At 39.7% G+C, this 23,869-nt stretch overlaps 1 protein-coding gene and 1 long non-coding RNA gene across 5 annotated transcripts; one reads left to right on the top strand and one right to left on the bottom strand.

Moving 5' to 3' along the window:
- Positions 1-900: 900 nt before the first annotated feature.
- LOC148414873 (uncharacterized) lies at positions 901-1,753 on the bottom strand. Its single transcript, XR_015867421.1, has 2 exons — positions 1,571-1,753; positions 901-1,206 (listed from the first exon to the last, which is right to left on the bottom strand). It is a non-coding gene; the product is annotated as an uncharacterized LOC148414873 (long non-coding RNA).
- Positions 1,025-22,580, top strand: lpin2 (lipin 2). 4 transcript variants are annotated; one of them, XM_088429067.1, is made up of 19 exons: positions 1,025-1,274; positions 7,221-7,421; positions 9,684-9,779; positions 11,111-11,559; positions 12,113-12,239; positions 12,330-12,627; positions 14,111-14,210; positions 14,276-14,463; positions 14,983-15,076; positions 15,151-15,220; positions 15,301-15,393; positions 15,472-15,557; positions 15,641-15,785; positions 16,979-17,127; positions 18,054-18,140; positions 18,861-19,013; positions 20,546-20,660; positions 21,063-21,166; positions 21,382-22,580. In XM_088429067.1, the coding sequence occupies exons 2-19, from the start codon at positions 7,230-7,232 to the stop codon at positions 21,524-21,526; spliced, it is 2,691 nt and encodes an 896-aa protein (XP_088285193.1). In that variant the 5' UTR covers positions 1,025-1,274; positions 7,221-7,229; the 3' UTR covers positions 21,527-22,580. The 4 variants fall into 4 exon arrangements, with proteins under 4 accessions (XP_088285193.1, XP_088285194.1, XP_088285192.1 ...); XM_088429068.1 differs by lacking the exon at positions 1,025-1,274 and adding an exon at positions 3,763-3,930; XM_088429066.1 differs by lacking the exon at positions 1,025-1,274 and adding an exon at positions 5,984-6,202 and having other exon boundaries at positions 11,114-11,559.
- The last annotated feature ends 1,289 nt before the right edge of the window (positions 22,581-23,869 follow it).

Below are 23,869 nucleotides of genomic sequence, written 5' to 3'. Positions count from 1 at the left end.
GACTACTTCTGATGCATGATGCATGTTTTTGGATTAGAGAGTACTTAGAGAAAACCCATGCAAGTATGGGTTCAACATAAAAATTTAGAAGGCTTGGACTGAAACCCAGAATTGCTTGACTCTCAGGAAATATGAAATAAAAACAAATGAAAACCATGAATATTTGAGAGCACAAAAGCACATAAAAACACGCATTAGCCCGAACCTTTTGACTGAGGTAAATTCAAAGATTCAAACATCTTGGACGTGCTCACTGTCAGAAAAAATATTAAAAACTACAATAAAAATATGAAAATAACAGCTGGAGAATACATGTTAGAAGATAATGCAAAAACAAAAATATTTAAATATACATTTGAACACACGGCACAATGCTTCCACCTCCGGCCTTCATGTGTGGAATTTGCATCTTCTCCTCAGGCCTGTGTGGCTTTTTTCCAGGTATGCCAGTTTCCACCCACATTCCAAGAAACATGCATGGTAGGTACGTATATTGATCACTAGATTGTCGGGGGTGTTTGTCTGTATCAATGCTTGTTTGTCTTTCTGCAACTGGCTGGCATCCAGTTCAAGGTGTATCCCACTTACTGCCAGAAGACAGCTGGGATAGGCTCCAGCACGCCAGTGACCCTGTGATGATGGATGGATTTGAACACTACAGTACTAGAAAACGAAGAGAATACATTAATATTAGATGGCAATAACTGGAATATATGCAAAAATACAAACATATTGAGAACATTTCAACAAACACAGTTGTTACGAACACAACAAGATTTGTGGGGAAAAAAAATACTTGAGTAGAGGATACCTAGAAATACCGAGAGGTTTTGCGTGAAAAAATATGCAAATGATAGTATTTTAATATTGGAGAAAAAATAAATGGAACCAAGACAATCATGCTCCTAATTTTGTTTTATTACATTGAGAATTTGCAAGAATTTTCACAAGCGGATGACATGTTTAAACTGAACATTTTTGTTGTCTGTTGACGCGCGTGCGTGTGAGCGTGCGTGCGTGTTTTCCACAGTTCCACAGCTATCGTCGTCATCTTCTCCAGGCTGCACACAACAGCGGCACGTCTCCTCCCCCAGTCACCGCATCCGAGCTGGTGGTCCAGGCCGCGGACGCGTCAGTCAGTCGGGGAGATTCGAGAGCCCGAAGGAGGCGGTAGAGTAGTAGTAGTAATAGTTCTACACACAGGAGCTAGGACGGAAGACATGGAGGGCACAAATTCACTTAGATAAACAAGGCTCAACTGAAGACAACAGAAGGTAAATTGAAATTAATATGGATTTGTTTTTTTTTCTGTTTATTTTTTGGGAGGGAAAGTGTCTTTTTAAGGCGACGTTTGTCATCTTGTCACATCGCCGAGGCAGCTAGCGGTAGTTAGCATCGAAGCTAGCTGATATTTTTCCCAGCTACGAATGATTTATTTCGTGTCATTCATTTCTCGGAATACATGTTGTAAAATGAAGATGAACAGCGTTTGTTTTCGGGAGTGAACAAAGGGCGAATGTCGGCCGGTTTTACTGGTTGTCATTTGACGATGAAGTCAACAGCGGCTTACCGACGGACGCTCATTCATTGAGGCTTCTTCCATTTCAACTTGCTTGACTCGTGTCTCTAGCGTCCACCATTAGCCACAGCAAGAGACATTTTTTTCCCCCCACCTTGGTTCACTGTTGTTTTACCCCACAAATCCATCCGTGACGTTCAAATACCGCAATGACATTTCGTGTGTCATTTTAGCTTTAATATGTACACATACTGGCTGTATTTGCCACGATTGTTATTTTTATCTCTTCACATTTTATTTTACAATATGAGGCCCTTCTGGGTTGTGATTGTGAGTCAGTTGGAGGAATCAGAAACTTCAAAAGAAGCTTCTCATAACAGTAAGTTGCAACTTTTAAAAAGTCTGGTTCAATTTTAGGGGCTTTTGGAATTTATTTTGAATTTCCCAAATTTTACGAGTATGTGCTGTCAGACTAGTAAACACTCACTGTAATTTGTTATGGAAACAATACCAAGTAGATATAGCGCCAGCATTGGTATCCAAAAACCTTGAAATATTAATTGTGCTCACCATACATCCCAGGAACAGGTGCCTTGCTTAAGAGAAGCATAACAGTACATAGAATACAGACTAATATTTCTCCAACAACTAGTTATAGCAAGACATTAACCATGACACTTCCAGTTTTAAAGATCAACTACTCCTTACAGATGAGTTACTGTCGCCTTCCAACTCATTTTACATTACCGATAAACAAAAATGTTTGGCAGATCATTTGATTATTAAGTAATGCTCAGAAACCGCAGTAGCTCTTTTGCAACTTATAAAACTTCTCATTTGTACTTTACATTTTCTCAACATTTACAGTTTTTTCAGATTATGTCTGTTATGTGGATCATTTTAAGAAGGATGCCTCTCAGATTTCTCCTTACCTGCCTTTTGAACATCTACATTTAGTGAATACTAATCTCTGTTAATATGGTGCCTTTGTTAAAAAAAAGCAGCACATTTGGGTTTCAATGTTAAGATGTGACAGACAAAGCACAAAAATATGTAGATGGGTGCAAATAGGGCATAAGAGTACGTTTATTAAAGCAACACAAACAAGAGGAACACATGGCAGGTCCTGGATGACTTAGATTTGACCCCAGGGCTTCTTATCTGAGGCAGATATATTTAGTATCCCACTGAGCTGCCGATGTACACAACTCTGGCCAAAAATACAAATTGAGTGGTGCTTTGAAATACTTATGACACAACCTACAAGTTTTTCTCCATAACAGCTGTCATTCGACTTTATTTTCGCTTAAGCCAACCCTATAATATAAGAACAATTTATAATAAATCAGATATTGCTTATTAAAAAAAATATGGGAGGATGACCTTGAAAACAAACACAAATTGAATCTCAATGACACAAATGAGGAGGGGGGTCAAATGTATTCATTTTGTACCCTAAATCATTCAGTTGCATTGGCCATTTTATAACAAATCAGATGCAGTCATTGTGTTTTGAAATAAAATGCAGACGTCCCAGTCTTCCCTAAGACACTCATATGACAAGCAGAAAATCAAAGTGATTAGCAACATTTACCTAAGCTATCTTTATAATGCCTTAGTTGTTGCTGTTTGTTTACGTTTGTCGCTTCCTGTTTCTGATTTGCAAGCTAACAGCCTGAGAGATTATTGGTCACAGAAGGGCCATTGATGCCTGTAATCCTTTCCAACCACAATTACAAAATTTTAGCAATTACTTAAGATTTCGTTATTAAATACATTATTCGGGAATCATAAAAAGGTTTTTACTCCAGAATTTTACACTAAACATTGAGGAATAAGAGAAAATACGTATCTCAATTTTATCTATTTCAGAAAAATATTTTCCTGCTAAACAAAAACTCCAAGCACAAAATGCACATTAACATAAATATGTCTCTTTATATTTTAAAACAACAGAATAAAAGGACATTATGTATTTAACTGAATGAGGTAGGTATTAAAAAAAAAGGTTCGCAAAAGAAAGGTATCCTCTTGTGTTCATTGTTTACAAAGAACCCATCCAAAGGCTGAGTTGAATGAAATATTCACCTTTTTTGAAACGGAAAGTATCTTTCTCAATACGCTGGTATCCATCAAGGTTAGTGTCTGTTATTGGTAAAAAAAAAATTCTGACTAACACGGAGGTCTTAAAGTTCAAGCTCTACGACGACAGTCCTCCCTCAGGCATTTCATGCAAATGTGTCACATGAGCATTACACTTTCCTAATCAGTTAGTTACACAAGACTAAGGCCAGTCAAAATGTCTTAGTCAGCATGTATTAACCAACATTCGCAAGTGTGTTGAAGATAGTTCTGTCACATTTGCACACCCTACTCGACCTCATTTCAGCCAACTCTAAAGTTACCCCGAGGTAAGCGGCGTAATTTACAGCAAAACAGACGGTATTGGCGTCCATTCACTTTTGTTGTTATGGCGAGTGAGTCTGTGCATAAATTTGGGGTCTGATTTAATTGTAGTACTTCCTGTGTGAATTGCTTCACATTCCTGTTTGTTCAAAAAGACTCTTGCTTCCTATCCAGTGTGCCAATAAATCACTTCAGTTTAGATTTTTTCGACAGGCATTCAGCATCTCAATCCAACTCTTTGTGCTTCTTCAGGCTTTCTTTTGGTAGGTTTCTTCTTCCTGTTTTTTGTTTTGTGTTAGTTTGATAACCAGCCATTTTCCAGTGTCAATGGTTGATTTCATGTATATTTGTGCGACCATTAATGTACACAAAGGGAACTTCCACTATGTTTAAATTGTTGCTGTCAATGATTTGAGAAGTGGTGTTGTCTGTCAGTGTCACTCAATATTTCCACTCAGCTCACTTGTTGATGGTGTAACCTCAAGCTCAAATGAGTGCAACGTGATCCTTGTGTTTTTTGCTTGGGGCTCCATTGTCAGTCTGCTAGGACAGATTGTTGCTGTCCTTCTATCATCAACCAATTTTGTTGTGGGACAAGCCAGCACCAACAATGGTAATACTGTTGGGATATACTATATACGCTATGTGGTGTATTATTCTAATGTTTTCTGATTTAGGCATAAAATGAGTCTGTATGGAAGGTTGGTTGTGTTAGGTGTACTTATTAGTGACGTGAGAGACCAGTGACGTGAGTTTTTCCAAGACATGAGCCATTGTTTGGCCTTTTTTGTTTTTGTTTTTGTTTTTTACTTCGCCTTACTTGCTCAGACTTGAGATATTCGTGCCGTATGGTGGCAATCAAATCAGTGAACAATTCTTGAAAAATATTTCCAGATGTTAGTTTCTTGAAGATGAAGTTTACTGTCAAAAATATTATCAGCTGGTGGTATGCCTCGAGATTTTTCCAAATCAAAAAAAAAAAAAAAAAAAAAAAAAGCTACTTTGGCCAAAAAATAAATGGTTTGTTTAAACCTTTGCTTTAAACAATGGATTGGATACAAATAGTGCAGCAACACATACAGTATAGACTGTCACCTGTTTTCTGAATGTGGTCAAGCGATGTTCACAAGTTGAGCTGTTGATTATTACTTGAGCCTTGAGCATGTGATGTCATTTTGCAGTCAACAGCAAGAGGAAAAATGTTATAAAGGCATTCATTAGTTATAGCAAAAACATTACGTTTTTATTGCTGAAAATGTCTTTCAACAATTACTCTCAGATTTCTTCAGTATATGAAATTGAGGGACATTGCTGGAACAAAAGCGATGGAATGCATGGCAGGTGTATTGGTTGTCCTAAATTGTCCTTAGGTCTCTGTGTGCCCTGCAATTCGCTGGAAACCAATTCAGGGTGTCCCCCGCCTACTGCCCAAAGCCAGCTGGGATAGGCACCAGCAGACCTGCGACCCTTGTGAGGATTTAAAAAAAAAAGAGACTGAAACAATAAATCAGCGGTCCTGTAACAGACTCTGTTCCTCCCTAGAGATTCCACTGCATCTTTTCTGCTTTAACTTAATTTACAATGAACAGTTGGGATCATTTTAGGCTGCTATACTTTGTATCTAAATGGAATAAGCCCTCTGGGATTACACCTTCTTACTGTACACTCATCGTCCCGTATTTGCCGTCACATGTTTTGGATGTAGATTAATTAATGGCAACTCCCAGCCATTGTACCAAATGATCCTCTTAGTCCAAGTCCATGGCCACAAACTTTCCTGTTAAGTTACAATAACAAGCGGACGCAGTAATGATCATATCGCTCATGTGACTGTGTGTGTGTGCGTGCCTGTTTGTGTGTGTGTGAATGCCACACCATACAGTGAGCCTTGTTATCAGAGGGAAAAACACGGTGTAGCAAGTGTCACCTTATCAAGCGTCAGCACCTTAAAGCTGTCATCTAATTGGCCCAACTCTGAGGATCCTGTCTGCTGGCTAAGGAAAAAAAAAAACACTTCGTGAATTATACGGTTTATGACAGCATTTCACAACAGCATGGTGAGCCAACGTGGTGATAAGTCAGGGTTATGAATAAAGAACATGTTGAGGGTGATTGATTTTACTAAAACAACAAACGTGTGGGGGTTATGTTGGCGTGTCATGAGACCTCGTGGACACGATGAAAAGACAAAGATCCTCAGGAACCACCAGCACAGAGGACAACACTGACAGTAGTGAGTTGGATGACTTAGCACCTCTCAAGTCCTCTTGGTCTTTGGTGAGTTGCTTGATGGCCCCTGTCTACTGTAGGAAATTTACCTGGGAACTTGGATTTTAATTTTTTTCAAAATCAAATAAGTCAGTGCATTTTCTGCACTTTTTGCGAAAGTTTGAATAAAGGTTGCAAATTTAAATGTTTTTACCATCTAATTTATTGGTAAATTGATAGATTAATTTATTATTAAAACAATTATTTACTGCAATTAAGTTAAGTACGTTAAGGTATTGAGCCATAGTGCAACAACGCAGCTGCGATGCAGTGCGGCGGATACACACTCTGTGGAACCGCTCAAAAGAGGTGCAGACGAAGGTGAAGTATTTGTTTGCATTTTTCTTCTGATTTGTACTTTATCTTGTGTGTTAATATGCTTGTATTTCTGTCACTGTTTTTGCAGACAATTATTTTTAATTAATATTTTTTGCAGACAATAAAACAATTATGAAACTGCAAGCAAAATACTTATCAATACTAATTTTACAACTGAAGTTGAAATACTTTTAGATAAACCATCTGATTAATTCATGTTCCATTCGACTTTCTTAGTAAAAGGCTAAATATAAAAAAAAGAAATATGTACTGTTTTATAAATCTCATATTGTGTAGAGTAATATAGATGAATAAATTGCTTGTGTTTGTCGGAAAAAAAATTGTGAACCTTGAAAACATCATTTCACAAAATCATAATGTGGAAGGGGAAAAAAACCTTTTATTTCCTCATGTTGTTATACGATGTGAGATGCAGCTTTTGCACACATGATATTTGTCTCCCTGTTCTCATGGTTAGTTTCTGTCTGATCTAAAAGGCAGCATGAGATGTCAACCTTTCAGGTTATGTCAACAAAGGCAGTAGGTTCACAAACCCAAATGAACTGGACCCTTGCCTGTTTTGCCATCTGTTTTTCTTTTGCAAAAACATCAAATTGCCAGAGCCAGTGTGTACTTTAGGAGCATTGCCTGTGGGATTTTATTACTTGTAAATCTGCTCCACTGATGAGATGTTATGCTTTGCATGTAGGTTGACACAATGAACTACGTGGGTCAGCTGGCCGGGCAGGTGCTGGTCACCGTGAAGGAGCTGTACAAGGGCATCAACCAGGCCACGCTGTCTGGATGCATTGACGTCGTGGTCGTCCGTCAACGGGACGGTACCTTCCAGTGTTCACCCTTCCACGTGCGTTTTGGCAAGCTGGGTGTGCTGCGCTCCAAAGAGAAAGTGGTGAGTTCCCTTCATTTTCATCCATATCATTTTCCAGTATTTTAGCCAGTGGATGGCACAATCCTGGTAGTGTGATAACTACCATGTTTCGCTGAGTACAAGTCCACTTTTTTCCCCCCCTCCATTTTCAACACCTATACTAGGGGGGCAACTTAGAACCGTATAACTCAAAGTAAAAAAATAAACCATTTTTTTCCACATATCTGTGTTTGAATAACATTAATTCGAATGCACAATAAGCAATATGTCATTTACAAGACTTAAAATGATTATATATACCTCTGATTAGATATATTATACATCTGTTGTAGAACGTTTGCACAGTGTATCGTAAAAATGCACTTTGTCAAACGTCACCTATTATCACAACAGTTGTCACTTGGATAAAGAACATCTCAAGCAAGATGATCAGCAAATCATCTCAGAAGACCTCCTTTTCAAACAAATTGGATGACAACCCGTGGAAGAATAGCAAGAATGTTTGAACTGTTGAGGAGGAGATAGGAGAGGATGTCCGGGTTTTAAATTTGAGGAGCTGTTTGACGTGTCAGATAGTGATGATGACTTTTAGGGCTTTTCGACAAATAATCAGTTGTGTAAAATAAATAAATAACTAAATAAAGCATTGAAATTTGAAATCATTGTATTGTTGCAACATTAGTTTCAACATTTGCGTCTACGCACACATTGCCTCGTACTTGTCTTATTTCTGTCTTGTCCTCCTGTCTTATTTCCCCCATAACCACAACGATATGTTATTCAATATGAATAAATGCGTCTAAAAGTACCTTAATTTGGTCATTTTCATAACACACACCATGTATTATAATTGGACTGTCATGATCTATGTAACCCCTTAAGTCAGTGGTAGACTTATAATCACGTTTTTTTTGTGAAATTGACCCAAATTGAAGTTATAAAAAGAGGGGGGTGACTTAGAAACGAGGTCGACTTGTACTCGGAGAAATACGGTCGGTGTTTGTGCCATGTTGAACTCTGATATGTTGTCACAATCAGGGTGACATTTAATCTCCCTAGTGTCTTCTTTCAATGCTTTCCCTTTGATGTGATGAGTTTAGAGTCTACGCTGTACAATGTATAGTGTTGCCCTAATAGACCTAATAGACTAATAGAGTTTGATATATTTCTTTTGTTGGGCGGGCTCATGCAAGTTCATGTTGAAAAATCTTTTAAAGCTTGTTTGGTAGCTAATCTCAGAAGCAACAATAAAAATAAAAGAAATCTTTTCAAAGCTGTTACTCCCATCCTGAGTTAAGACCGACACTGTTACTGTGTAAAATGAAAATGTTATCTTGGAACCCTCTTTGCCAATTCTGTTTTGGTGATGTGTGTGCAGAGTAGCAACACAGAAAAAAAGCGGGAAAAAAAATCACTTTTGCATGGTTGTGCCTTTTTATACATTTTTTATGACTCACTCTCTGTAGTATTTTTTGCTTCTTTCTTAGCCTAGAATGAATGGTCATCGCAGAGATCAGTGAGAGGTTGGTACTTTCTCACTAGCTCTCTAGAATGCTGATGGACTCGTTGGATTGAATGAATGAATGAGGTGTTCCCATGGCAACAAGCACTACAACTTGAATGCGTGGGTAGGAGAGGAAACTACAGGGGGGAAAAGGTTGCCTACGGGGGCCAGGGACTGTTTTGCAACCAGCCTACTATGTCCCAACCTTTACTGTACAAAAAAATACTAAAATATGTGTGATTATAAAAGAGACTAATTGAACCTTGCAGTACTGTAATAGATATTTTTAAATTATGTTGGTCTTTCTTTGTATTGAGCCCACTGTTGTTGAGCTGCCTCCAGCTGACTGTTAGAGATGACTTGTGATGCATGTGAGATGTCACCCGCTTGACAGGTTTAAAGAGGGCCCTCATTTATTCTTGCCTCATCGGTTAATTAGCCGTTAAACTGGGCCATCACCCCTTGCCTTGCATACATTCCCGCATCAGGCCCAGAGGGTGGGAAATTAAATCTTGTGATTGCGGAGCAAGGCCCATTTTTAATGCAGCACATTGGTGTTGTTAGCGGGCTTCAAATCCTCCAGCATACCAGCGGCTCCTCTGAGAGTAAAGAATACTGTCCAATGGGTGGGCTTCCATCCAGTTGAAGCCCAGAGGATTCCTACCAAGCGTATCACTCAATCTAAAATAAATCCAAATGGCCCTTTTCGCAGTCTCTCATTTTTGTGATATTTTATGGTCATGATATGCATTTGTTTTAGTTGTATTTTTCTTGTGCAGATTGACATTGAGGTGAATGGAGAGCCGGTGGAATTACAAATGAAACTTGGCGACAACGGCGAGGCTTTTTTTGTTCAGGAAACCGAGCAGCAGAATGTAAGTAACTCAGTGTATTTCAAATTTTTAAAAACAATTACACAGAAATTTCCCTTTTCCTACAAGTATGGGACATACAATCTCACCAAGGTCAACGGTCAACAAAAACCCTCACAACAGTTAGGCTGGTCTTGAGAGTGCCTGCCCAAAACCCACCGATTAAGTTTGTGCTAGCTGCCTATTTTGAAAAAAAAGTCTGTGAGCAAGCAGTTCTTGCTTTTACAAACAATGGGGCTTATTTACATTATACTGCTTCCACACAAAGTTCCTCCACCATGAGTTAGAAACAAGGCTAGACAAGAAGAAACCCTGGACAGATGTCTGCCTTTTCATAGCCATAAGCCAAGTGGAGCCGCACCTTTGTTTTTTGGTTCACAGATGAGAGTTGGTGCCTAATAAGCAGCACAGTATTGAATACTTTGTGATGTTAATTACTTGAGAGGTGCTTTTATTTGGTGTTGTCAGTTGAAGAGGTACAATAAATAATCAAAAACTACTGGATTATAAAATTAATCGATCTATTTTGATAATGAATTGTTTACTGTGTTTGATTGGAACAAAACCTTTACAATTTAAGCATTTAAACAGTAACTATTCTCAAAAACCTCCATAAAAAAGTGATTATATTTGGTTTCATGACGTTTACAAAAATCTGCTTTTACCTAGGAAAACAATGTTCACCAATTTTATCCATTATTTGACATGTTTCAGACCAATTCACTAACTGAATTATAATGAATTTATTCAACTTGACCAAAAGTTAAGTTTTTGAGCAGAGGTATGGAAATGATAACATTTTATGTTTTGTTGTTTAAATGCAATTAATACCGGTAAATAGAATAATCAACAATATACTAAATTGTCCTTAGGCGTGATAGATGCGTGAATGGTTGTTCGTCTCTGTGTGCCCTGCAATTGGCTGGCAACCAGTTCTCCCGCTGACTGCCCGAAGCCAGCTGGGGTAGGCAGCAGAAACCCTGTGACCCTTGTGAGGATAAGTGGCTCTAGAAAATGGATAGATGGATGGATGGATAATCAACAACTTAAAATAATCCTTTGTTGTAACTTTCAGCTTTAGTCCATTACAGACTGCTAGAGTAAATTGATATAGGATTTTGACAGTTCGATGATGAAGCGCTGCTTCCACGAGTGAAAACACAATTCATGCCTCTGTGTTTATGGGTACTCACTCGTTTTCTCACGTTCTGGTCTATTTGTAGCAACTTGCAACCCCCTTGCTTGGTTTCGCCCCAGTAATAGAGGGGGCGGATATGAACATTGACTCATATGCATAATGTCTTCTTTTAAGTCTGTGCCTTGTCTTATTCCAGCAGATAGTCCCCGCCCACCTGGCCACATCCCCAATCCCGACAGAAACCCACCTTTTCTGGATCTCAGAGGTGGAGCACCGTTCATCAAAAGATTTGGGAGATGATGACCGAGCCGACCAGGAAGACCCACCTGATCCTCCGGCTCCCGCCAGCATGTCTACAAAAAAGAAGAAAAAACGAAGGAAGAAGCACAAAGGAGACCCCCGCAGAGAAGAACTTACTCCCCCAATGTCAGCCACTTCCACTGTTGCTGCTAACACACCTGCTGCTACAACCAACGAGGAGATGTTTGAGATGGACCTGAGCTCCGATGAAGATGCCTCTGTGACTCACGTGTCCAGATCACCTTCAATGTCCACAATAAGAGATGTTGACCCCAGACTCCCAGTGGTCAGACATAACTTGGATGGTTATGCTCTGTCTGATGGTGACTGGGCATCTAATGACAGGTAGTGCCTTTATCGCCAAACAGTACACCTCCATTTGGTACATGTCACTAGGGTTTAGCTAGCAGTTAGTACAGTAGATGACTACTTAAAATCTTTGAATGAATTATGTGCAATCATATTAATGGTTTAGTAAGCAGTTCGTACAGTAGACGACTACTTAAAATCCTTAAATGAATTGTGCCATCATTAAATTTATTTCAAATAGTTATTGTGTTTTCTTTTCATATTGTAAAATTAAAAAACATTAGAGGTCTGTAAAGTAAAATATGCATGGTCTTGTAGCCATGCAGCAAGTGGATACCTGACCAGAGTGGTCACACTTGTATGAACAATTAGATTCATTCCCAACTCCCAATGCACACATCAGTATCCCGTTTTAACAAAGAAGTAATGCATCTTCATTGGCCAATCCTTGGGTAGCAGTAGGTGTAGTTCCACCCTTGCAGCAAGTGTTTTACAAATAATGACTGTAGTAAATGGCAAGTATTTGAGGAAATACAAAACCTGCAGCAAATAAAGCTTTTCCCTATGTATGAATTTCTTGTACATTTAGCCATGGCTTATCCCAGCCCTTTTCACCAAAGAGTGACTCTGAACTGATGGTGAGACCCTCTGAGACTTTGCTGCGAGCCGAGTCGCACATGCAGTGGACTTGGGGAGAGTTTCCAGAAACAGCCAAGGTAAAAAAAAAAAGCAATCTTCAAAATGATGCTTTCTTTGGTCATTTAATGTTTAATGTTCCTCCCTGTTTTTGATTCATCGATGTCCAGGTGACCAAAAAAGACAAAACGGAGCTGCTTAAAACAGTGACCATTACCCCTTCTGAGAGCACCCACTTCCGCGTTATCCTCAGCTCCGAAGCCATGGAGGATTACGGCGACACGGATGATCACGAGCGCACCGTATGCGGCATCATCAAGCCTGAGCCGCGCACAGTCACGAGCACCACCACTACCACCTGCGATAGTCTCGCTACTCTCACGGAGCCTGCGGATTTGCTGCCGTACAGTGTGGTCACATCCACCCCCGGCAACATCCAGCAGGGCGACTCGCCCTCTAAGAAGAAAGGTACATTTCATTCAGTGTACAAATATATTTTTTAATTTGAGCAGAGACGGTTAACTTACATTTTTTTGCTGGTCCGAAAATCGTCAGAGTCATTTTTTCAAGCCAGATGAAATTGTAATCGTCAATCCATTGGTATATTTTTAACCAATCTTCCGTCACCACTTGAAGGCAACATGACAACTTTTGACAATTTGTCAGGCGCTGGACTAGTTCTGTCTGCACTCCCACTATTTTTTTTTATGTTAATGTACTTACACTTAAAGTTAAAGTGTCTGTACTTCTACAGTTACACTGCAATTGTAACACAACACAGTAATATAAGTGTAACATGTAAACAAAGCCCCTTAAGGGGTTTAACCCTAGGCTATAAAACACCATTATGTTTATTATCCCATATGAAATGCAGATGACAAGAGTGCAATTAACAATCATGTCCACTGGATGGCATTATTATGCTTTACATGACAGTCAATTGGTGGATGTCTGTTCTCATTAATAACTCCCTGCCCTACAACTATACAACTATACTAGACGGTTTCATTAACGTTTTTGTACATTTGTCTAAATTTCATCTGTCCTATACACTACAAGAAAAAGTTATGTTGAGGTTGAATTTACTAAAAATGTCTTTGATTATTGAATTACAAATCTTCTATCTAGAAGATGGAAGTACTATTCTATTTCCTGGGCAAGAGCCAATCAGACAAAGGATGTAAAATTGTTCTGCATTCCCAGAATGCTCTTATCAGCAAGACGCCTGAAACCAGGACTAGGAAAGGGAGCAACTGCCAATAAATCCAGTAAAATCAGCTGTGTTATAACTGTGAATGACAACTAGCGAATTGAACCAACCCAGTTAATTCACTGAACATTGACTCATCTGCTTGGTGGTGCTGTAAAGTGTCTATTGTCATATTGACTGCAGGCTGATTGCAGTTTCTACTATAAAGATTTCGGCATTATGGGAGGTAAAAATTCTAGCCCGTGGAATTATATTTTGGTAAGCCAAAAGGGGCGTAGCAGGCTGACGTACTTATGAATGACATCAGGTGTAATGTCTACCCCGATGGTCACAACTACGGATGAAAATTGCAATTCTGACATTTTTAATTAGTCATTCTACTATTTTTTTTATTTTTTTTTTTTATTTTTTTTTTTTACATTTCTGTCATTCGTCTGTCCGTTGGCAAAATGGGCATGCGACAGCGACAGACAGTCCATCAATGCTGATGAAGTTGTCCACCTCTAAATTTGAGATAGTCTCTCAGGAATTTTGGGGGATTTTGTAGTGCAAAGTAGATGACCTACATGCTTGCACTAAATACATGGATAGAAAAACAGTTTGCATTCTTTATAATGTTGTTGTCATTGGGTTTTAATATCAATAAAGGGAAAAAAATGTAACCAGAAACCTAATTTCGGTCGAATAAACAAAGGCCAAACCACCCACCTACCTGATGTCTCTTTTATTTGTCTAATGCAGGTGTCCCAAAGAGGAGCCATCATCAGGGGCCCGAGGACATCTATCTGGATGACCTGAATGCACTTGAGCCAGATGTAGCTGCCAGATACTTTCCTAAGAGGTTAGGCCACTGACAAGGTTAGAAAGTAGTATGGCATGATCTGACCTCTTCTTATCTTGCTGCAGCGAGGCAGAGGCAACCGGCAAGCATTGGATGGAAGCAGAGATTCACTCGGGTTCACAGTCGCCGCAGTCTGTGGGTAGTGCTGCGGCCGACAGCGGCACAGAGTGTTTGTCGGATTCAGCCAGCGATCTCCCAGATGTCACATTGTCACTGTGCGGAGGCCTGACGGAAAATGCAGAGATATCTAAAGGTAGTCGAAGTCCTTAGCTGTAACTGCCCCTAGTTGTGGTAACAAAAGACATTCTTGGATTTTAGTTTAGGGCGGCTCAGCGGAAGAGTGGTTAGCACGGCCACCTCGGAGTTTTGAGTTAAATTCCAGCTTGCGCCGGCCTTCCTGTGTGGAGTTTGCATGTTCTCTCCGGGCTCTGTGGCTTTATCCCACGCTCCAAAAACATTGGTGGCAGGTCTATTGGACACACTAAATTGTCCTTAGGGGTGATTCGGTGCGTGAATGGTTGTTTCTCCCTGTGTGTCCTGCAATTGACTGGCAACTACTTCGGGGTGTCCCCCACCTTCTGCCCAAAAACAGCTGAGATAGGCACCAGCAAGCCTGCGACCCTAGTGAGGATTAGCGGTTATAAAAAATGGATGGGTCTTAATTCGATGATTGGACCCTTTCACGTATTTGTCAATGCTAATAATGATGCAAGTTATCTTTTTAAATTCTGATAAAGCGTTCTAGAACTGCATTTTTTTTCTTTCCTTTCAGAAAGGTTCATGGAGCACATCATCACCTACCATGAATTTGCTGAAAATCCAGCAATTATAGATAACCCCAACCTTGTTGTTAAGATAGGCAATAGGTAAGTTTTGTTTGGTTTCAACAATGAAAGGAGTGCAACTGGCGTTATTCACTGGTAACTTTTGGTTCCCATAGATACTATAACTGGACCCTTGCCGCTCCCTTGATTCTAAGTCTACAAGCATTTCAGAAGAATTTACCAAAGGCAAATAATACTCTTATTTTTCTCACATTGTACAATTGCCACTGGCGGGACCTTGAACATTGCCTTTTTGTATGATGCAGGCTACAGAGGAGGCCTGGGTGAAGGAGAAGATGCCAAAGAAGTCGGGGCGCTGGTGGTTCTGGAGAAAACGGGTTGACAGTTCAGTCAAGCAGGTTTGAATCATGTTTGAAAGTATTTTGGTTACAGTGTCAATTTAGTAGCATTATAGATGTATTTCCATTTTGTCGCAGTCTGAGACTAAGCTTGAAACCAAGGAAGAATCTCAGTTGGCGCAGGAAAGACCTGCCATGATGATGCAGGAAAATCTCACCTTATTGTAAGTGCTGTTCTCTTACAATTAATTGTGTAAAGTTTGCATGTTTTTGCAGTTAATTTAATTAAGCAAATGTATCTTTAAAGGACTAAAAACAATGACTCGTCGAGCGATGAAGAGTGCAAAGAGGTTAGCGCAGCGTCCTGTCAGGAGAGGCACCATCTTGACAGTCAACAGCATCTCGGCGCTCACACCTACAGGAAGTCTCTACGCCTCTCCTCTGATCAAATCGTGAGTATGCTTTGAAATAGTACTTATATTTTTGGTAAACAACATTGTTTAAGAAAGGAAACTGTACTGTAAGGGAGTGCAAAATGAGTTCCTTTCTTTTAGTTCATTTGTTAGTTTGGAGCTCCATCTACTGGCTGCAATTTGTGCTTGCCCCATTCTAGTTTAAAACCGTCAGTTGCTGGATATGTGTATAGAGCATGCGGAAATACTAGCTTGATGGATGGATGCTCAATAGGTGGATTGATACATTGATTGTTCGATAGATTGTTCTTGGACCGGGTGGGGATAAGGAGACTGATGCCTGCAAAATCACATTGCAGCTGCTTGTTTTTCACTACCTGCTTCATGGGATTCAGTATTCAGCAGTTTGCTTCTGTGACTGAGAGAGCGGGAGAGATAGAATTTCAATATCATGACACTGTGACGTCATGATGATTTTGCTCAAGTTTATCAAACTGTTAGAATCTGATAGGATATCGGCTCATGCCTCGTTCCATAGCATTTACAGGCAGGAATATAGAATGGTCAACATTACACAATAGTAGAGGACAATGTAAATGTAGAGAAGGGATTTACTTGTGAACTAGTTTACTCTACCAACCTGATTGTTTCTAGCAAGTTTAGTTTTATAAGACCTACAATAAAACCCTTGCCCTTCTCAAGAGCAAAGAAGACACCTTAAAATCATAACATTAGAATGATTAAAATACAGTGCCACATTAATTATTATTAATAATGTATCCACTGTTTATGATAACTGTTAAACATTAATATAACCATATTAACATTGTTGCTACTATTGCACTACTGAAATGGGTTTGTTCCATTAATTTCCCCGCTTGTGAGTAGCGGCTAAACTGTTAATTCTCTATGTGGTGATTCAAGCTTTGCCAACTCCGCTTGCATTGTTATGCTTTCCACATACCGGTAATCACATTGGTGGTGGTAGTAGTTCTTCAAATTATTCTTACTATTCCCTTCAGTTCATATCTTCAATATGCAAACAAAGCTTAAAGCAGGACAAGTTTAGCTTATTAAGCTGTTGTCATGCTTATTTCCACAGCTGATCACTGAAACAACCTGAAATTTATCATGATCACTACAAATTGTACAGCCCTAATCTAAACAGTTTTGAATATGATCTAGTATGTTTTATTTTATTTTTTTCACCTATTTTGTGTTTGTGCTGCCAGGCCAGTCTGAAATTGAAGGAAGGGCCCAACGACGTCACCTTCAGCATCACTACGCAGTACCAGGGCACATGCCGTTGCGAGGGCACCATCTACTTGTGGAACTGGGATGACAAAGTCATCATCTCTGACATCGACGGAACAATCACCAAGTAGGCTCCATAACAAACACTCCACACACAATGTTCATTTGGAGATCCTCAAATGACGTGTTTAGCGAAGGAAAAGAAACTGAGGCATTCACTCAGGAGCAACGAGGAGATTCTAAAGACAGATGGACTGCAAATGACAAATTTCTTTCGGTATCTTTTGATACCGATTAATGCATGTACAAATAAACTCCACAATACAGTTTACAATTACATTGTACAATTGAGGTTTTTTTTTGTATCTAACATATGGAGTAAATCAATATATCAATCAATTTTATTTAGATTTTTATGCCTACTTACTAAGGTTTGTGATTGGCCTTTCTCAGCAAGTTTCTGGTTAAGTGAGAATTCAGTGTAATTATATATATATATAGCTAGCCATATTTTTATGAAGTGTCGGGTCTTGTCTCTTTGTCATATATATATAGAGACAAGACCCGACACTTCATAAAAATATGGCTTTCACACAAGTCCCCTTTTTAAAGAAAGGTAATTATCTTCCAAGATGTTATGATGCACTTTCTCAAATAACTTAATTGTTCCAGACATGTTTACTTCTCTCAGAATAGCACATTTTGTCTCATTCTATTAAGAGTTTCATTTACGCACCTGCTGTTTAATTAGCTTAAAGCTCACCTCCGACACGCCACTGATGCCGACTTCCATTTCCGTTGAAGCCCGCTCGGCAAAGGCACACAGGTGGCCCACACATGAAATGAGCCAGATTGACTGCAGCTTATTATCCTGCTTGACCCTGCAGGGGACTGGTGACATGTGGCTGCCGTTAGCGCGCCGCTCACACAGCTCCATAATGAGCTCATTTACATTTGAGAAGCTCCCACGCACAGCTAATCTTACTTCATACCAGAACATTACATTGTGTTCTTTCTCTGATAGTCGTTTCACTTACTTTCTGTCTCTTGCAGGTCCGATGTATTTGGACAGATCCTGCCGCAGCTTGGGAAGGATTGGACCCACCAGGGGATCGCCAAGCTCTATCACTCAGTAGCTGAGTAAGTGCACAATGACAATTGACCACAGGGGATAAAGCATCTGGGCTCCATTACAATTGTCATGCTGCAGATATTGCCTTTTCGTGCCCCAACGTTGCTTAAATGGAGACGTACGTCATAAATATGTTTGTTTCCACACTATTCAGAGATTCCCAGATGTGTTAATGGGATTGCTGGCATTTTGGTGTCAAAATGCACAAAGGAAAATGAATCACAGAACACTTAATAGCCACTTTTCAAGATCTGATTTGAATCGCTGTACTTTGGGGGTTAGGGTCTCTCCCCTGCAAATACAGAGCACATGTCAACATCAAAATCAACAAACCTTTGTGATGTTAGAAACTTTGAGAAACGCCCAATAGAGAAGGAGCTGTGTTAGAATTGTGCTTGCGCAGAACCGCCACTCGCAATTTAAGCACATCCCGACGTTCCATGGACATACAAAAAATGCAGATTTGGGGGCTTTTAAGTACACATTAGTGAGTCAAAAAAGCCACACTTGACAACAAAATCCCTTTTCCCTCAGTGACATTTTTTTCTTGCATTCTTCTGTCTTCACTGAAACCCACTTTCATGTATTCTTTCCTTTGTTCATAGATGTCCTTCTACCTTTATTACTTTCTTGTGTGTTTCACTCTCTGAAGGCTACGATATAGCTGATCTAATTAGAGTGCTATTCTTAGTGATTTGCCACGTTTTCTCTTCCCCCACCAATTGCAGGAATGGCTACAAGTTCTTGTACTGCTCAGCTCGCGCCATCGGCATGGCAGACATGACGAGGGGCTATCTGCAGTGGGTCAATGACGGTGGCACCATCCTGCCACGCGGTCCTCTCATGCTATCCCCCAGCAGCCTCTTCTCGGCGTTTCACAGGTAAACCAAACACATCAATTCAGGCAAATCATGTCCTGCGACCCATCTTGTTTACTTGGACAAATAAATGCCTCCCTTTCATAGATGCAGGAAAGACTAATTTAATGTTGAATGGAGTAACTATTCATCTCATTGCAATATTGTGTTTAATTTGGGATTTTGAACTCTGCGGCTAACCAAAACAGCAGCATTGCAAGACGATGTTCACATTCCAGTAGACTTTGATATGTGATTGCTCCCCAATGTTGTGTGCACCCATGTTGTATTAAATTTGATTTTGTTTTAAAGTCTGATTTTAATTGACATAATTTTAAATATATTATTTCCTAATGCAGTGAACTCCATAGAGGCAAAATGATGCCACCCAAAAATGTAGATACGTATAGTAAAACACATGTAATTAACACCCACACCCAACGGTTTGTAATTGTTTATACATCCTGCAAGATAGTGGCAAAAAAACTTTTCATGACACAACGCTATGGCCTGACTTTAGCTCAGCATTTCAACATTCGTACAGGCCACTAGATGGCTTCAATGAGACCCAGTTTGAGTTTTTCAAGAAAATCCCATATTCCCCAAAACATGCATGGAAGGTGTATAGAGGAATGAAAAATAACCCTTAATTGTGATTGTGAGTGGTTGTATGCCAGCCAATCGCAGGGCACACAGAAAACCAATTCAGGTTGTCCTCCCCCCATTGCCTGAAGATGGCTGGGATAGGCACCAGGACACCAGCGAGCCTAGTGACGATTCAGGGGCTGTATAGGAAATGGATGGATATAAACACATTGTGAAATTCAAGAGCACAATAGTAAGAAAGAAACCACAAGGAAAAAAAAAAGAAATTATATAAAGATATTGCTCTTCAGTGTGGTGTACATGTTCAAAGGGAGTAGGAAGAATTACAAAACTTATCTAGTCCTACCTGTTGTTTTCTATATTCAACTCATACGTTGTTAATACAGAAGATTCATACACTAAAAACAATAATTGATATGTATGTATAAATTCAGATATAATTTCTATAAACAATCTCGGTGTGTGGTCTTATCAGAGAACATTACAACTGAAATAGAAGGGCCCCAATTTTTCCCAGTACTCCGAACTGGTAAATTGGTAAATGCTCATCCTGGACTTTTGTGAACTGTTTTGTCGGCAGTGCAGCAAGAAGATTTGGATGACTGCCCTGTTTGGTTTTACACACAGGAACCGTCAAAACCGTCTGGCATCCTCTGTTGACATTTTCCCCAAATGTACAGAATGTTGTGCTAAACGCAACTTTGTATTATAGAGCATTTTCACTTTAATTACACTGGATGGATGCGGGCGTTGTCTGCTATAATTTGCGCTGTTGCTATGTCGTCGTCGTCGTCTCCGCTCGTAACCACAGCAACATCCAAGGTCTCGCCAACGGCAACTGCCATAATAGCCCTTCATTGTGTTTGTACTGGGCATGAGGAAATTCTTGTTTCAGCTCATGCCTGTCCAACGCAAGTCAGGCTATAATCATCCATTCTGTGTTTCTTCAGGGAGGTCATCGAGAAGAAACCGGAGATCTTCAAGATCGAATGCCTGACGGACATCAAGAACCTGTTTCAGCACAACAAGCAGCCCTTCCACGCCGCCTTTGGCAACCGAGCCAACGTGAGTTTTCACCAGACGCGACGCAACCCAACGACGTCGTGTGATCTAATGCAGCCGCACCAACAAAAGCAGATGACTGTCTCTCGCCAGAAAATGTGACTCTCGCTCGCTTAACATCGCTTCCTGATGAGCCATCATGACACGCGTTAGGCGAAAGATATCTGGAAACTTTTTGCTAATACAATGATGGGTGTTATATAATCAAGTATGAGCTCATTTTAAGTATGTTTACACTTGTTGCGTGTTTATGAAAGTCCCGGCACAAGATTCGAGCTGTTGGTAGATGCGCACATCGGTTTTTAATACATTACCAATTTTAAAATCATGACTTGTACATTAGGTTTTTCCATCCACATTATAACACAAGCTACAAATTTGCTTCATGTTTTGTTGTATGAGTAGGACGTGTTTGCCTATAAGGAGGTGGGAGTTCCCGTTTGCCGGATCTTCACAGTTAACCCAAAGGGGGAGCTCATCCAGGAACAGACCAAGGGCAACAAGTCCTCGTATGTACACCAGCCAGTTCTCCTTTATTCATTTAAAAAAGAAAAGAAAATAGTGTGCAAGTGTGGGCACAGGATGAATTGAACTAATCTCAAGGTGCCATTCTACCTGGTTGTTTAATTTCACAGTCGATGGGTGGGTAACTACATACCTTTCTATATATAAGGCAATTTTCCATAATCTGTCCCCTTTTAAAGTTGAACTTTTGTTTGTCTAGTTACTCCAGGCTGAGCGAGCTAGTGGAGCACGTGTTCCCGCTGCTGAGCAAGGAGCAGAACGAAGCTTTTGCTATGCCTGAATTTAGCTCATTCTGCTTCTGGAGGCAGCCCATTCCTGCTGTGGACCCTGCGGACCTGCTCTGAAAATCGCTCAGGTACCTTTGGGCTTTTTCAACACGGAGAGGACTGAGAAGATGTGCGACACACTTGAAAGGCTGGCCTGGTGGATCAGAAGACTTTTTTTTTTTTTTTTTAAACGGCAGTTACCTGGCACTGTAAATGCAAAAAAAAAAAAAAAAAAAAAAAACTAAGAAACATTCGCTTTTGCCAAACCAAGCCGCCTTATTTGCACTTCTGGACCTGCTTTATGGCCACCAAGGTTGCGGTCCAGCGAGAATGAGTCACGCCCAATATTCAAGGTCATGCCTCCACTCTCAACATGAAGCAGCTACTCCTCACACAGAATCTTTTCACTTGAAGGATGAAGAGGACAATATAGGCATAAAAACTCTATTTAAGATGCTCAAAAATCACCACTGCGGAGTCATTATTATTATTTATGATAAGTGATATGTTTAAGTTATTGCTGATCGTGATGCCTTTTCCTTGTTCTGAAGTTCTTGACAGCCACATCATTGGACAGTGTTCGCACAAAATGCTAACAGTAAGCCTTTTGACTTTGCTTCGTTGTAGGTCAGTGATATTATACATTCCTCAGCATATGTACACATACTACACAACTATTCAAAAGTTTGGGGGCGCCTATACGTTTAAAAAAAAAAAAGATACATTTTGAAAGAATAGCACTAGAACTAGGCATACAACTCTGGAAAGAATTAACACCTCTGCAATTTTGATGAATGCAAAAAAATTGTAGATCCACAGAAATGTGGATCCAAATGAAAAATTGCTGGTATGGCAAAAACTGTTAAGTATGCGGCTGAGTCTTCATTTTATATATATGCAATACAATTCAAAGGTGTAGGGTCTAATAGATACATTATGACTAATTTAATGTGACTAATTTACAGTGTTCACGACAAAGTTCAGACAATTAGTGATCCCCCAACTTGAAAAGTTGCATGCATTGTGCATGTATGTATGTATAGATATGTGTAAGACCAAATGATTATATATATATATATATATATATATATATATATATATATATATATATATATATATATATATATATATATATATATATATATATATATATATATATATATATAAAATTTGGTCTTAAAGTTTGCACCTCACACTAGACAGTAAAGCAGCGTAAAAGACATTTCATACAATCATGATGTATAGTCAGGGTGCTAGTTAGCACGTGCAAAGCTAACTAGCATTGACGCTAACCTGTAGAGCAAGTGGGACACAGACTGTGTTATAAAAAAACAAAATACATGAGCAAGTGTAAAAAAAAAAGCACAAAAATTGTTTACCTAATTGTTTACCTAATAGGATAATTCGCCATGCCATTTTTTGAAAATCTGTGAAAAAGCAGTTCAATTTAACCATTGCACGTTTACGAATATTTGAGACTAAGAAAACTTACATAAAATCAAACAAATAAAAATAGCAAGAACTTTGATATTTTTTATTGATATTGCACCTGTAGAAACAACGTAAGCGGTTCCAGCATTAGGCAATTTGTATTTTTTTTTCCTACGACAAAAGGTAATCGTGACCCCTGCTCCTGTATGTTTAGTGCCTATTCAAATATGTTTGTTTGTAACTTGCCTTAAGTCTTATTGTGTTTGGCTCCACACGACGTGCTATATGTCAGATTGTAGACGACATGGACAACTTGCCGCAATTTGTCCCACAAGAATAAGTTGCAAAATTGCTGCATTGAAGAACCACTTGCTGCTGTGACTCAGAGAGCCTGCAAAAAGCTCCCCCACACATACACACACCAGAGCGCTAATAGAAGATTGCAACATGTACTTGCCTTTATTCCACACAGCACGCTGAAGTGGAAGGCCGTAGGAGCAGCTGTTGCAGCTTCCAACATTCAGATCATTTGATGTGTGACAGTTTCAAGTTGCTTTGCCCTGTGAGTCTGTTCACAGCTAAGTTGCTGGTCAACCAGGAAGAAAGGCAGCTTGGATGTAGAAACACTTGACGGTGACAATTGCTTTTCACACACGGATGTGGTTTCAACCCGTTACGGCTCGGATGCTCCCCCCATATGGTGGAAAATGCCACTGTAACAAGACGGTAACACGCTATCAGACACTTTTTTTCTTTTGTTTTGTTTTACTTATCTTGTTAAAACAGCTTGTGGCGGATGTGCACAGGAAGTGTTTTGCTTCTGTTAGTTAGCGTGTGCGAGGATTCAAAGGGGCATCGAATCGGAGAAAAAAGCAGGACTTCAAGCACAAATGACATTAACAACTGCATGGTCAATATCAGTTGTCGTTATTGCATCAACGGTTGATTCATGGGCGTGTCCTCTGGTTAGCGAGAAACCAAGTAAATAAA

This window comes from Hippichthys cyanospilos, chromosome 12 (genome assembly GCF_059441005.1).
Source record: "Hippichthys cyanospilos isolate Australia breed blue-spotted pipefish chromosome 12, RoL_Hcya_1.0, whole genome shotgun sequence".
Taxonomy (NCBI): Eukaryota; Metazoa; Chordata; class Actinopteri; order Syngnathiformes; family Syngnathidae; genus Hippichthys; species Hippichthys cyanospilos.
Note: the sequence above shows the minus strand (reverse complement) of the source record. Positions and strands in the feature narration are given on the sequence as shown.

Excerpts from the sequence above, each read along its gene's own strand:
- lpin2 (XM_088429065.1), top strand. The coding sequence starts at position 6,104 with ATGAAAAGACAAAGATCCTCAGGAACCACCAGCACAGAGGACAACACT. Across the intron at positions 15,221-15,300 it reads TTCAGAAGAATTTACCAAAG|GCTACAGAGGAGGCCTGGGT; the intron begins GCAAATAATACT and ends TGTATGATGCAG. Across the intron at positions 21,167-21,381 it reads ACCAAGGGCAACAAGTCCTC|TTACTCCAGGCTGAGCGAGC; the intron begins GTATGTACACCA and ends TTGTTTGTCTAG.